Below are 12,972 nucleotides of genomic sequence, written 5' to 3'. Positions count from 1 at the left end.
AAGCGTCGACTTCAACAAGATCCTTCAATCATGCGCAGAAGTGGGCTTCATCCCCTCAGTCGGGTGCAACGTCATGTAGAAAATTAGATACAACGATCAACATTCTGGAGTTGGATGTATTGGTAACATGAACCAGCAACCAAGCAGACCTATCGAGTGAAGAATAAAAAGCCGATAGAGAATCTCTCGATCGGATGTTCCGGGAAATGAGTCAGTAGGGATGACTCTCGGTCGTGTAAAATCAGCGACTACAAGTTTGTGTTTGGACTTGTGCCTAACCAAGAGTTATTTAGGTGTTTGATTACAAGAATGTTTACCCTATAAATATGTTATTGTTAAAGGTTTTACATTAGAAGACATAATTCTAGAGAGATAAATAGTGTGAGGCAAAAAAAATTATATTTCTTCTTATTTATAGTGAAATCAATTGGCGACTGGAAGTGGACGTAACTTTTTTAAGTGAACCACTATAAGTTTGTGTCTTCTTGTGTTCTTATTATTGCGTTTTTTATAGATCATTTCAAGGAGGTCAGATTTGAGGATTCAAATCCTAACATTGACATGGTTAAAGATAGTGTTTTCAATGTAGATGTTAGAAGAAGAAAGACAGGTGAACCAACTTAAGAAGCCCTAGTATGTGAAAATTCAAAGTCGTGTGGATGGAGTAAGAACAGATCTCCACACTAAAGAAATGAAAAAAAAAGACTCGGACAAAGGAGGTCGAAGTCCCGTGGTGGTCTTTAGTGCTATCACTGTAACAAAGTGGGGCACATTAAAAGAGAATGCCATATGAAAACGAGAGCAAAATGAAGGGTATAAGGGTAAAAAAGAAACCAATATGGTTGTAGAGAGCAACAATATCGTTGTGTGCGAGGATGATTGCGTTAATCTAATAAGTTAAGATAATGACTAGGTGATTGATTTTGGTGCTTCTTTTCACGTTGATTTTCATGGTGTTTTTTCTCTACGTATTCTAGAGAATATTTTATTAATCTCCGAATGAGTAACAACGATAAATTGAAGATAGTGGGTATCGACTACATTTACTTAGAAACTACCGTCAGATTCAAATTGATACTTAGAAAAAATTTGACGATGAGGGGTTCGGGAATTATTTTTTTGAAGGTAAATGTAAGCTCATCAAATGTTTGCTTATAATTGCTAGAGGAACGAAGACGGACAAGTTGTATGTAATGCAAACCAAATTGTACAAGAGAGAGATTAACTTAATCCGGACATATGTGGATATTGATTTATTACATAAGATACTCGGCCACGTTAGTGAGAAAGAACTTCAAGCTTTCTCTAGAAAATAATTAATTCTCAGTTTACAAGGTACATCTCTGAAAACCTGTAATGTTAATTATCTGTAAAAATACATTAAGTTGAATTTCATACACTCTCACTACATTAAAAATCAAATATTCTTGATTTATTTTATACTGGTGTTTGTTTTATACAAGAAAAATCTCTTGGTGGAACATATTATTTTGTAACATTTATTGATGATCACTCCAGAAAGGTTTAGTTTATACTTTAAAAACTAAAGATTATGTGTTATAGCTCTTTAAAAATTTCAATGCCAAATTTGAGAGAGAAAATGTAGAAAATTGTGATGTGTGAAGTCAGATAACGACGGGGAATACATGGAGCCGCCGTTTGAACGATACTATAAAGATCCTAACATCAAATTGAATGGACACCTCACCATAATAGTGTGGATGAAAGAATGAACTAAACGAATTAAGAAAGAGTGTGGTGCATGTTGTCTCATTCAAAGTTGTCGAAATCCTTTTAAAGGAAGACAATGAGATTCGTAATTAACTTGATAAACATTTTTTCTGTAGCAACAACATTAAACAATGACGTTCCAAATATAGGTTGAATAGGAAAATATGTCTCTTATAAGTATTTGAGAGTCTTTGGTTGTAGAGTGTTTGTTCATATTTCTACAGATGAAAGATCGAAACTTGACTAGAAGACAAAATTGTGTGTCTTAATGGGGTACGATCACAAAAAGTTATGATACAGGTTATGGGATCCAAATTATAGATGCTGTGTTTATTAAAGATCAAGTTATATGTGATAGTGATTAGGTTAAAGAAGCTAGTTCCTCTACTGAAATTCATGTTAGTTTAGATGCAACTCTACTTGCTATGAGTTTGGATAATGGGGGATACACTCATGAAGGCGATGATGATGGTGTTAATGACGACGAGCCAACTCAACACATTGAGGAAGAAACTACACTGACGTTACCTTTGAGAAGATCTAATAGGGAGCACCAACCCTCTTTTAGATATTCTTCCAATGAGTGTATATTGCTCACAGATGGAGGAGAACCATAAATTTACCAAGAAGTAGTCAAAGTTAATTATAAGAACGAGTGGTTGAAAACAATGCAAGAAGAAATGCAATACTTACATAATAACCACATGTGCGACTTGGTAAAGCTACCTCAATGAAGAAAACACTCAAGAATAAGTGGGTGTGTAGGTTGAAGACCAAAAATCATAGTTCACTACTTATGTACAAGGCTCGGTTAGTCGTGAAGTATTTTGGTCATAAAAAAGGGATCAACTTTTAAGAAATATTTTCTCTAGTGGTAAGGCATTGCTCAATCCAAGTTACACTAGGGTTGGTTGCACGCCTAAACCTAGAGGTGGAACAATTTGACGTGAAAACTATTTTTCTTAATGGTGAATTAGAAAAGAGATTTATATGAAGCAACTTGAAGGATTCAAAGTCAGAGGTAAATAACAACTTGTGTATAGGTTAAAAAAAGAGCTTGTATAAACTCAAGCAAACTTCGAGACAGTGGTACAAGAAATTCGGCTCGTTCATGATGAGTCATCGATTTAGTAAGACTACATCTATTCACTACGTGTTTATTAAAAAGTATTGAGATGACGACTTCATCGTTCTATTTTGTATGTCGACATGTTGATCATTGGTCGTGATGTTGCCAAGATTTACAAACTAAAAGAAGAGTTGAGCAAGTTCTCTACAATACAAGATTTAATGTCATCAAAGAAGATACTTAGAATGAAGATTTTGCGTGATAGTAAAAATGTGAAGTTATGGATAGCTCAAAAGCTACATCGAGAAATTTCTTGAACGACTCAACATGAGTAAAGAGAAAACAATCAACTCTCTACTTGCGGGTCACTTCAATCTTTCTACAAAGTAATATCCGACAAATAAGAAAGAAGATACGAATATGAGAAAACGTTTCATACACATTTGTAGTTAGAGCTTGATGTATGTTATGATATACATCAAACTGGACATCGATCACTCATGTAGTTGGCATTAGTAGCACATTTCTTTCATATCCAGAAAAAAAACACTAAGAAATAGTTAAATGGATATTGAGGTATCTGAAAAGTACTTCAAATGTGTGTTTATGCTTTGGCAATGACGAAAATATTTTAATCGAGTACATAGACTCATATATGGTTGGTGATGTTCATTCTAGAAAGTCTGTTTCAAGATTTCTGATGACCTTCATAGGAGGAGCTATCTCTTGGCAGTCCAAGTTGCAGAAGTGTGTTTCTCTTTCTACCACGGAGGTAGAGTGTATCGCAATCACTAAGGGTTCTAGAGAAGAATTGTGGATGAAAATGCTTTAGAAGAATTGGGTTTGCAGCAAGAAAAGTACACTGTGTACAATGATAGCTAGAGCGTTATTCATCTCTCTAAAAACTCCACATTTCATTCGAGATTCAAGCATATTGAAGTAAGGTACCACTTAATTCGATATTTATTTGAGACGAAAAAATTGAACTTAGAGATAGTTAATACCAGTGAGAATGAATTTGATATGATGACCAAACCTTTGTCGAATGAGAAGCTTGAAGCTTATCAGCGAAGAGCGGATTTGTTAGAGCTTACCCAATGATCTAGAGGGGAGCTTGTTGAGTACAATTAATGTGATGGGTATTGGGGGTGTTCGACCCATTGGACTTGGATTAAATAATATATTATTATATATTGTATTATATTATATTATATATAATATATAATAAATAGCAAGGGCTTCAAGATAGAAGAAAAGAGATAACATAAAAAAAAGTAAGGGTTATATATTTAAAGTTTGGCAAGTGTCGAGAAGATCAGGCATTCAAACGTATCAGTTTTGGCTCGAATCACATGTGGTGAATCCTCGTGGCGTTCTCTACAATTTGAATAATTTAGATCTTTATTTGGACTTATCTCAAATACTCGTTTGAGTATTCCATTTGGGTGAAATATTTTTTTATTATTGTTCTTGATTTTGTAATCCAATATTAACGGTAAAAACTTTGCATCAGTGAATCTTTAGGGTGCTAAAGAAGACTTTAGTATAACTCACTACAATAAAGTAAATGTGTTTTAAGAGGTCTACGGTCCCGTTATTTTTTATCTTTATTGGATTTTCTATGTTAAAATTAATGTGTCATTGTGTGCTTAATTTTATTGTTTGTTATTTAGTTTAGTTTCCTTATTATCTCATTGTATTATACAAAGAGGGAAATAATAATTATTTTGCAATTGTTATTAAGAAGTTTTCTCAACAACGATGATAATGAATTGGTCGGCTAGATACTTACACCAAAAGGGTTAGACATGACCTACACCCTTTTGGTGAAAATCTCCTTAATGAGAATGAAAAAGAAACAAATTTTATTGGAAACATTCCTCTAATGAATTCCCTGAGAACTTTTATAGTAAATAGAATATACAGATTTGTGATCAATCAAATATTGTAAAGCCCCGATAGTAAATGAGAATGAATGTAATTTGATTTGTAGACAAAGTTAGTTGGTTAGTCGAAATAAGCCCTAACCTAGATCTAAAAAATGCACTCTAGCTGGAATCTTAGGCGATCGATATTTTAAATTAATTATTATGAGGATTGAGATTATAACTATATATATAACACAAGTTCATATTTGGATTTAGTTTTTTTTTATTTTGTATGGGTTTGAAAGAGTCTAACTGTTTCTTGAGATTTGTTGGAAATTTTTATTTCATTGATTAGTTTAATAGAGTCGAGGAATGAAATAAAAATAATTAGTAGTGAATATGTCAAATTGGAAAATAAAAAATTATATTAGCAATTTAGAATTTATGGAAAACAAAATTGTAACTCAATATGAGAAGATTAAATATACAAAAAGTAGTAGAAATAGACATCCAATTTTTTAGTGCGATAACTATATGACTATCGAATATATTCCTCTCTTTCAACCTCAATAATTATTTTATATAAATGATTTTAGGGTACAACACAAACAAAAAATACGAAAGAGACGAATGCAACTTCATCGTTGTCTTAATATGTAACACCGTAGTTTGGAAATAAAACAAAACAACTACGTCATATTTGAAAATGGAACAGAAAAAGTCATTTAAAAATGAATGTAATAATTTTTAATACACTACTACTTAAAAAAAATTAATGTCAGGTATATAAAAATTATGTGTATATTTTTCAACTCAAATTAACGGTATTATAACATTTTAAATGATTTTAAATTATTTAAAAATTAAATTTAAACAAAATTAAAATAAAAAATAATTTCAAACAATTTCACATTTTCAAATAGTTCTCATATTCTATTGCATTAATCTATTACTTTTAGGAAGATATAGAAATATATAATAAAAGATTAATTACAAACAATTCGATATTTGATATAAATTTTGAAAGATAACACTCAATAAAAATTATAAAGATTACTCATGTGATCTTATTTGGGGAAATTTGACGAAATGACCCCAAAGATAGGGTTATTTGACCTGGTGGCAAAAGATAATTTTTATTGCTTTCGTGGTCTCTTTTTTTTTTTGATAAAATTTCCCTTGTAGCGAAACGCTAGTGTTTCGCTAAGTGGATTAGGGTTTAGTATAAATACTCTAATTTTTTCATTTCCTTCATTTCCTTTCTTTCTCTTCTCTTGTTCTCTCTTTGACGGCGGCGGCTACGACGACGGAGGCAGCGGGGCGGCGGTCCACTTCATACAGATACAGATTTATGTTCTTATTTACATGATCTTTATTTCAAACCCTAACCTAAATCGATTTTTGTTTTTATTTACACGATCTTCATTTCAAACCCTTCGATTTAACCTGTTCTTATTTGGTTCATATTTATTATTTGGTTTATATTGGTTCATATTTGTGGTTCATATTGGTTCATATATGTCGATGATGATATTTGTAGATAATCTCGGATCATATGGGTTCTGCTTCAGGGAAGTTTCGCTAAGGACTTACCGTTTAGCTAAGTTCTTACCGTTTCGCTAAGGACTTACCGTTTCGCTAAGAACTTACCGTTTCGTTAAGGACTTACCGTTTCGCTAAGTGCTTACCGTTTCTCTAAGTGCTTTGATAGGTTTGGGTTGATCGGATGGTTAGCACCTTTCAGTGTTCCGGCGATCAACGACAACAGTTTGATCGGACTCTTCTTTTCCAGCATTGGGACTGAGCTTGCTCACTTCCCAACTGGCCTCTCACTTCTCCATTTTGGTAATTCATTTTTTTATTAAAATATATTTATGTTTCTTTCTAATATTAATATACATAAACAAATAAACAAACAGGTTATGGCTAGTTCCTTGGCACTTATGTTGTTCTTGGCATTGACTTTTGGACAAATTAGATTCAAGGGTAGGACTGAAGATTACTTCAGTAAATAAATAAATTAATTCTAATTAAGAAAATAATAATATGTAAAAAGTGAACTACTTTCTTTGGTTACTTGGCACTTGGGGTTGTTCTTGGCATTGACTTTTGGACAAATTGGACTGAAGATTACTTCAGTAAATAAATAAATTAATTCTAATTAAGAAAATGATAATATGTAAAAAGTGAACTACTTTCTTTGGGTATTTGTTAATGAATGTTTAAGCTGCTTTTGTTTCATTTTTATATCATTTCATTTATGCATTAAATTAAAACATAATCATTTCTCTACAAATGAGCATTTGATTTATGCAAAAGTAAAAAAAAAAACATAAAAACGGCGTCTGTGGGAATCGAACCCACGCACTCTACCAGCTGAGCTAAGACGGCTCATGTTTATGTATTTAGTTTTAACATAATTGAATATCAAATAGTGTATCACAATTCACCAAACGGAAAATCCTTAGCGAAACGGTAAGTCCTTAGCGAAACGGTAAGTCCTTAGCGAAACGGTAAGTTCTTAGCAAAACGGTAAGTTCTTAGCGAAACGGGAAGTAAACCCTAAACAACAGTGATTCGAAGATGAATAAACCAAACATCAATAAACTTGAAGTATCATAGGATAAACGTACCAAGTGAAACACTGCTCGTGCTCGTCGTGGAGCTCATTGTCGTGGATTTCGCCGTCGCCGCCGATCGATCGCCGCCACAGTTTAGAGAGAAGGAGGAGAAGAGCGGGAAGAGAGAGAAGGAGAAGAAAATAAATGAAAAAAATGGCCGGGGTTATATTAAATAGTAAGGGTAATCTGGACATTTCCACTTCGCGAAACGTTTAACGTTTCGCGAAAAGGACAATTTCGTAAAAAATAACTACGAACGCAATTAAAATTAATGTCGACCACCAGGTCAAATAATCCCATCTTTTGAGTCATTTCGTGAAAATTCCCTTATTTGTCTTCAATCATTTAAATTTGTTGGACATCATTTTTTTTCTAGAACATATTCTATTTACTTACATTTTAATTAAAAATAAAAAATTCAAAAAAAAAATCTGATAAAACAAATTTATGAATCAACGTGCTTAGGAGAGAGAAAATTTTTAAAATGGTCTGAAACGCTCATTTCGGGTTCTGAAACGCACTTGGGTAGGAGAGAAAAAATTAAAAATGTTCCAAAACGAATATTTGAGGTAAAAAAAAATTTGTCCAGAAATGAGCGTTTTTGGAACATGGAAACAACCTGGCAGGTCGAATTCGTAAATTTATTTTTGTTAATTTTTTTTTGGGTTAAATCATTCCTATTAATTTAAAGAAAAAAATTAAATTTCTAAATAGCTTTTCTTAATATTAAAATTGTGATTAGACTCGATCTCTCTCTCTAATCATCTATTTGGGTCTCACTGTTCTTCTGACTGGTAAAACCTAAGCTAATTCAATCCAGACGACGAGAAGCACAATAAGCGGGGGAAGAATTCAAGCTTTAACACCGTATCACCGCAAATATAGTTCTTAGGATTGGATCACACTTATGTGGCAGTCTTTTCTTGAGCTCTGACAAGCTTTCTGATGCCTATTTTACATCAGATCTTTGTTTTGTTTCTGTTATTATGGCCGGCGATTACTCTAAGTAATGTACTTCTCCAAAAGGAAGAAAGAGAACAGTTTTCAGAGGAACTCCTGTTGAAGCCTTTGCCCGATCGAAAGATTTTGGCACACTTCCACTTCGATAGTAGGGTTCCTCCCACTCGCACCTATGGCCACCACCATCATCTCTTCCCTAAAGCCATTTATCAGCTGGTGAGTTGTATTCATAAATATCTACATTTTATTGAATAAATTTAGATGTTTTGGATGAGATTGGCAAGTTGATTTGTACTTAGATTTGTAAATTAGTCTTTGCTTGATGGGATCTTACTAAGAATGGGGTGTTGTGTGAATCTCGTTTTATGCTTACGTGCAGGTTAAGAAGTTTCGAATTCGAGAAATGGAGTTATCTTTTACTCAAGGCAGGTGGAATTATGAACGATGGGGTGGATATGAGCCTATAGCAAGCAACAATGCCAAGCCTCCTGGAGTTGAATTGTGGGCTGTTTTTGATGTCCCTCAACATGAAGTTGATTCTTCATGGAAAAATTTGACCCACGCTCTTTCGGGTCTCTTTTGTGCTTCAATAAACTTTCTAGAGTCTTCAACTACTTATTCAGCTCCTTCTTGGGGATTTCATACACTTGCGACTAAGTTAAGGTATGGCACCTTGCCTCGTGAGGCTGTATGTACTGAGAACTTGACACCATGGTTGAAGTTATTACCTTGCCGAGACAAAGCAGGTTTGTCAACATTAATGGACAGGCCATCACTTTATAGAGGATATTACCATTCTCAACGTCTCCATTTAACTTCTTCTGAATTTGATTCAATTGGTTTGACCTCTGGCATTGTACTTGAACAGACACTTACAGTTGTTATTCAACCAAGCATACAAGAAAATATCATGACCTATTCTGGCGAATTAGCTTTGCAACCAAGTTGGTCTTTGAGTTCGCTTTTTGGAAGGGAAGTTAATGGAAGATGTGTTGTTGCTGATTCTAGCAATGTGTTTTTCCAACTAGACGGGGATTTAGTTTCTGAACTACACAAGTTACAGAAGGAAACTGATATATGGAATCCACCTGGGTTCGAATTTTCTGTTTCTCCCGACAGGGTAATTAAAAGCTTGACAAAGGGGAACCCATCTATTCTGTATGAATTCTCTATGGAGAATTACAGTGATTCCAGACCGTTTGATCTGGGGATTACATGGAATATGCCATTTGTTTGGTCATGTCCTCAGGCACCATTACATGCTAGTAGGTTCTTGATGGGAAGTGGGAATGAAAGAGGCAGCATAGCTATCTTGTTAAAACCTACTAAGCAGAAAGAGATCATCCATAATAGTGATGTGACAATTGGAGACACTTGTAGTTTAGGGGTTCATGTTTTTCAGTTTGTTCCTTGGTATGTCAAGGTGTATTATCATACACTGCAAGCCTTTGTTGATGAACAACCTGTTTCTCTTAAGGATATAGTGAAGAAGATGCATGTTTCACCTTCACAAGATAAGGTGTCACCCGGAATAATGGAACTGACAATTGACCTGCCTTGTAATCTGACGTCAGCTGCATTATCTGTTGACTTTGATAAGGTATGCTTCAACACTCGGGCTCATCTAAGCTATGTTTTGTATGAACAACTAAATTGGTTCCATTTGGAAACAATTATTGTTTCTGTTTATGCATACGTTTTCAGATACATAAATGTTTAAAACCTAATTTAGTTAGAGACTAAATTTAACGTTTGGATCCATGAAGTGAAAATGGAATTTCACAGGCGAGGTTTCTAACATAATGGACTAGTGAACATTGTTCTTGACATCTGCAAATAAATTACATACAATTATTTGGTTGTCAGTTTCTTGTTCAGTTGTGTGTTTTTCTTGGCAATGATTGTTCAAGCTAGTAAAATGGTTAAGTTTGCCACTAGTTACGCTAACAACTATCCTAACTAAAAAAATAGGTGAAGTTAGTGAAATCTAAGTTCTTGATCCTTTTGCTTCACTATGCAGCTTATGTTGGTAAGTAGTGGTGATTCTATTAATCTTGTATTATTTTCCCTATTGTTTGTTTCATTAGGGATTTTTGCACATTGATGAATATCCTCCAGATGCCAATCAGGGATTTGACATCCCATCAGCTGTTGTAAGATTTCCCAATCACCAAGCTAGTATAAATTTCATTGAAGATATGACTTCAAACAAATCGCCTCTACTCTCTAAGTTGCAGGTATTGCATATTGTGAATGTTTTAATCCCAATTTTCTAGTTTTTTTTTTTGTGTCTTAATACACTGCTTGAACATCAATTCAGGAGAAAAACCCTGTCTTGGCCTATACGGAAGTTCTACTCGTGCCATTGACAACACCTGATTTCAGCATGCCCTACAATGTCATCACCATTACATGTACAGTCTTTGCTTTATATTTTGGGTCGCTGCTCAATGTATTACGGAGGCGTGTTAGCGAGGAAGAAAGATATCTGAAAAGTAAAGGTAATCTGAAAAGCTACCTGAATTCGTTCCATCATGTCTTGTTAGGCTACAGCTTGTTTGATGTGGGATTTCTTTTCTTCTTTTGAAATAATCTGATTTTAGAAAAAATCGTTTATTTGGGTCAAATGATTGGGTTATTTGAAATAACCAAGTGGTTTATTTTCAAATAATTTTGTCTGATGTAAGTTATTGAAAATCATGGGAAAATCTTCTCCATATTGGGACATATATCATAATCTAGTATCACCTATTATAATTGCTACTTTTGATCATTTAAAACTAAAAATAAAGAACTTTCCATAGAACTGTTATTGCATATTGAGCACCAACTTCTCAGCTTAGGCCTTGTTTGATGTGGGTTATTTTCAAATAATCCACTATCCAATCAAACTTGACATCATTTAAATCAACAAAAATTTATTATTCAAATAAATCTCTATGAAGAAAATGACATCATAGTCTGGATCATAATTGTGACAAAATTGCAGATTTGAAATAGGCTCAATATTGTGTATGCTAAAAAAATATTTAGTCTTTGTTGATTCAGATTGACTTATCAACTTCCCACTAATGTTGTTTTGAGTTCTCTTATTCTACTTGCAGCTGCCCAAAGACATGGTCAAACTCGATTTTCTTTATCCAATTTGTTTTCCAAACTTAGAGGAAGATCTTCAGAACCGCCGCAACTATCGTCGTCGTCATCATCATCATTGATAAATCGCAAGGTGGTAATTAAGCTGATCTTAGTGGCAGGAATTGCGGTTGCTTGGCAGTATTATTCTGGATAAAGTGTGGAACAGAACACATGTACAATATGTTCTAGACACGATTTGAGAGTAGGAATTCTCCATAGAAATATTTTCATAGAAAGAATTTTGCTGGTGGAAGAACAAATTTTTGTTTTTGTTTTTGACATCTTCTAACATTGTAATTTCTTTTGCTAACTAAAATGTTATGATCAAATGGCATTTTATTGTAGAAGAGACACTATGGATGATTGAAATGCTTTTGATGGCACAATCTACAGGAGGTGATTGCATTAATGGGTATGCTCTTAGTCTCTTACCTTTTTTTTTATTGTCTTCACAATATGTTGGTTCAATCTTCCCAACTTTCTCATTCACTTTTCCATTATATCCACTTTTCCATTTCCTTCCTAAAATACCACATTTATCTCTCAAAATTCACTAACTACACTTAATTATACACTTCTATATATCAACCGATTAATTAAATAATTTTATAAATCTTAAATATATATATATATAATTAAAATTAAAATTAAACATACTAAATAAAATAATTTAAATAAATATTATAAAATAAAATTAAATATATTATATCAAAGTTAATATAAAATATATTAAATAAATATGTAGATTTTATCTTTATAATTTAATTTTATTCTATACCACTTTTGTCTTAGGTCAATTTCACCGTGCATAGCTCATAATATTTATTTAAATTATTTATAAAAAGTTAGATTTATAAGTCATTAAAAGTTAATTGGAAAAAAATTAAATTATTAAGATAAAATATGTATTTTATTTGAACTTTTATTTTAATGTATATTATAACTTTTATATAATATGTTTTATTTTAATTTATAATATTTATTTAATTTAGCATGTTTAATTTTAATTATAAGAAAAATATTAAATTTATCTGTGAAGTTGTGATTATTTCTTAAGTTTATTTATGACCTTATTCATGATATAAAAATCTGTTGTATTTATTAATGATCTTGTAATCATTTCATATATATATATATATATAAAAGAATTTAATTTTTGTCACGTCAGCATCACATTTTGGTAGTCTATTGACATATATATATATATATATATATATATATATATATATATATATATATATATATATATATATATATATATATATATATATATTTATTTATTTATTTATAATAGAAGTGGTCTCTCTTGTTTATTTACAATTTTAATATATAAAAAAAGAAAAAAAAAAATTCATTTGGACATACTACTCATTTAGATTTTATTAGTAAATGAATTATTTTTTATTTTTTAATTTATATATTTATTAATTAAATATTAAAATACTTTTTCTTTCTATTTTTTTTTAGTAATTAATTAATTTTTTATATTTTCTTTTATCTTTTTCATTAATTTTTTATTACTTTTATATGAGTATTTATTTTTAATTATTTTAATTTTATCTTTATATATATATAATATATTTATAAA

General features: G+C 32.0%; 1 protein-coding gene across 1 annotated transcript; it reads left to right on the top strand.

Annotated features, from left to right (window-relative positions):
- Positions 1-8,050: 8,050 nt before the first annotated feature.
- On the top strand, positions 8,051-11,813 carry LOC124938300 (GPI transamidase component PIG-T). Its single transcript, XM_047478720.1, has 5 exons — positions 8,051-8,465; positions 8,629-9,849; positions 10,337-10,486; positions 10,570-10,750; positions 11,354-11,813. The coding sequence occupies exons 1-5, from the start codon at positions 8,235-8,237 to the stop codon at positions 11,536-11,538; spliced, it is 1,968 nt and encodes a 655-aa protein (XP_047334676.1). The 5' UTR covers positions 8,051-8,234; the 3' UTR covers positions 11,539-11,813.
- Positions 11,814-12,972: the final 1,159 nt, after the last annotated feature.

The sequence above is a fragment of the Impatiens glandulifera genome, chromosome 5 (genome assembly GCF_907164915.1).
Source record: "Impatiens glandulifera chromosome 5, dImpGla2.1, whole genome shotgun sequence".
NCBI classification, from domain to species: Eukaryota; Viridiplantae; Streptophyta; class Magnoliopsida; order Ericales; family Balsaminaceae; genus Impatiens; species Impatiens glandulifera.
The sequence above is the reverse complement of the archived record's forward strand: the minus strand, read 5'-3'. Positions and strand labels throughout refer to the sequence as shown.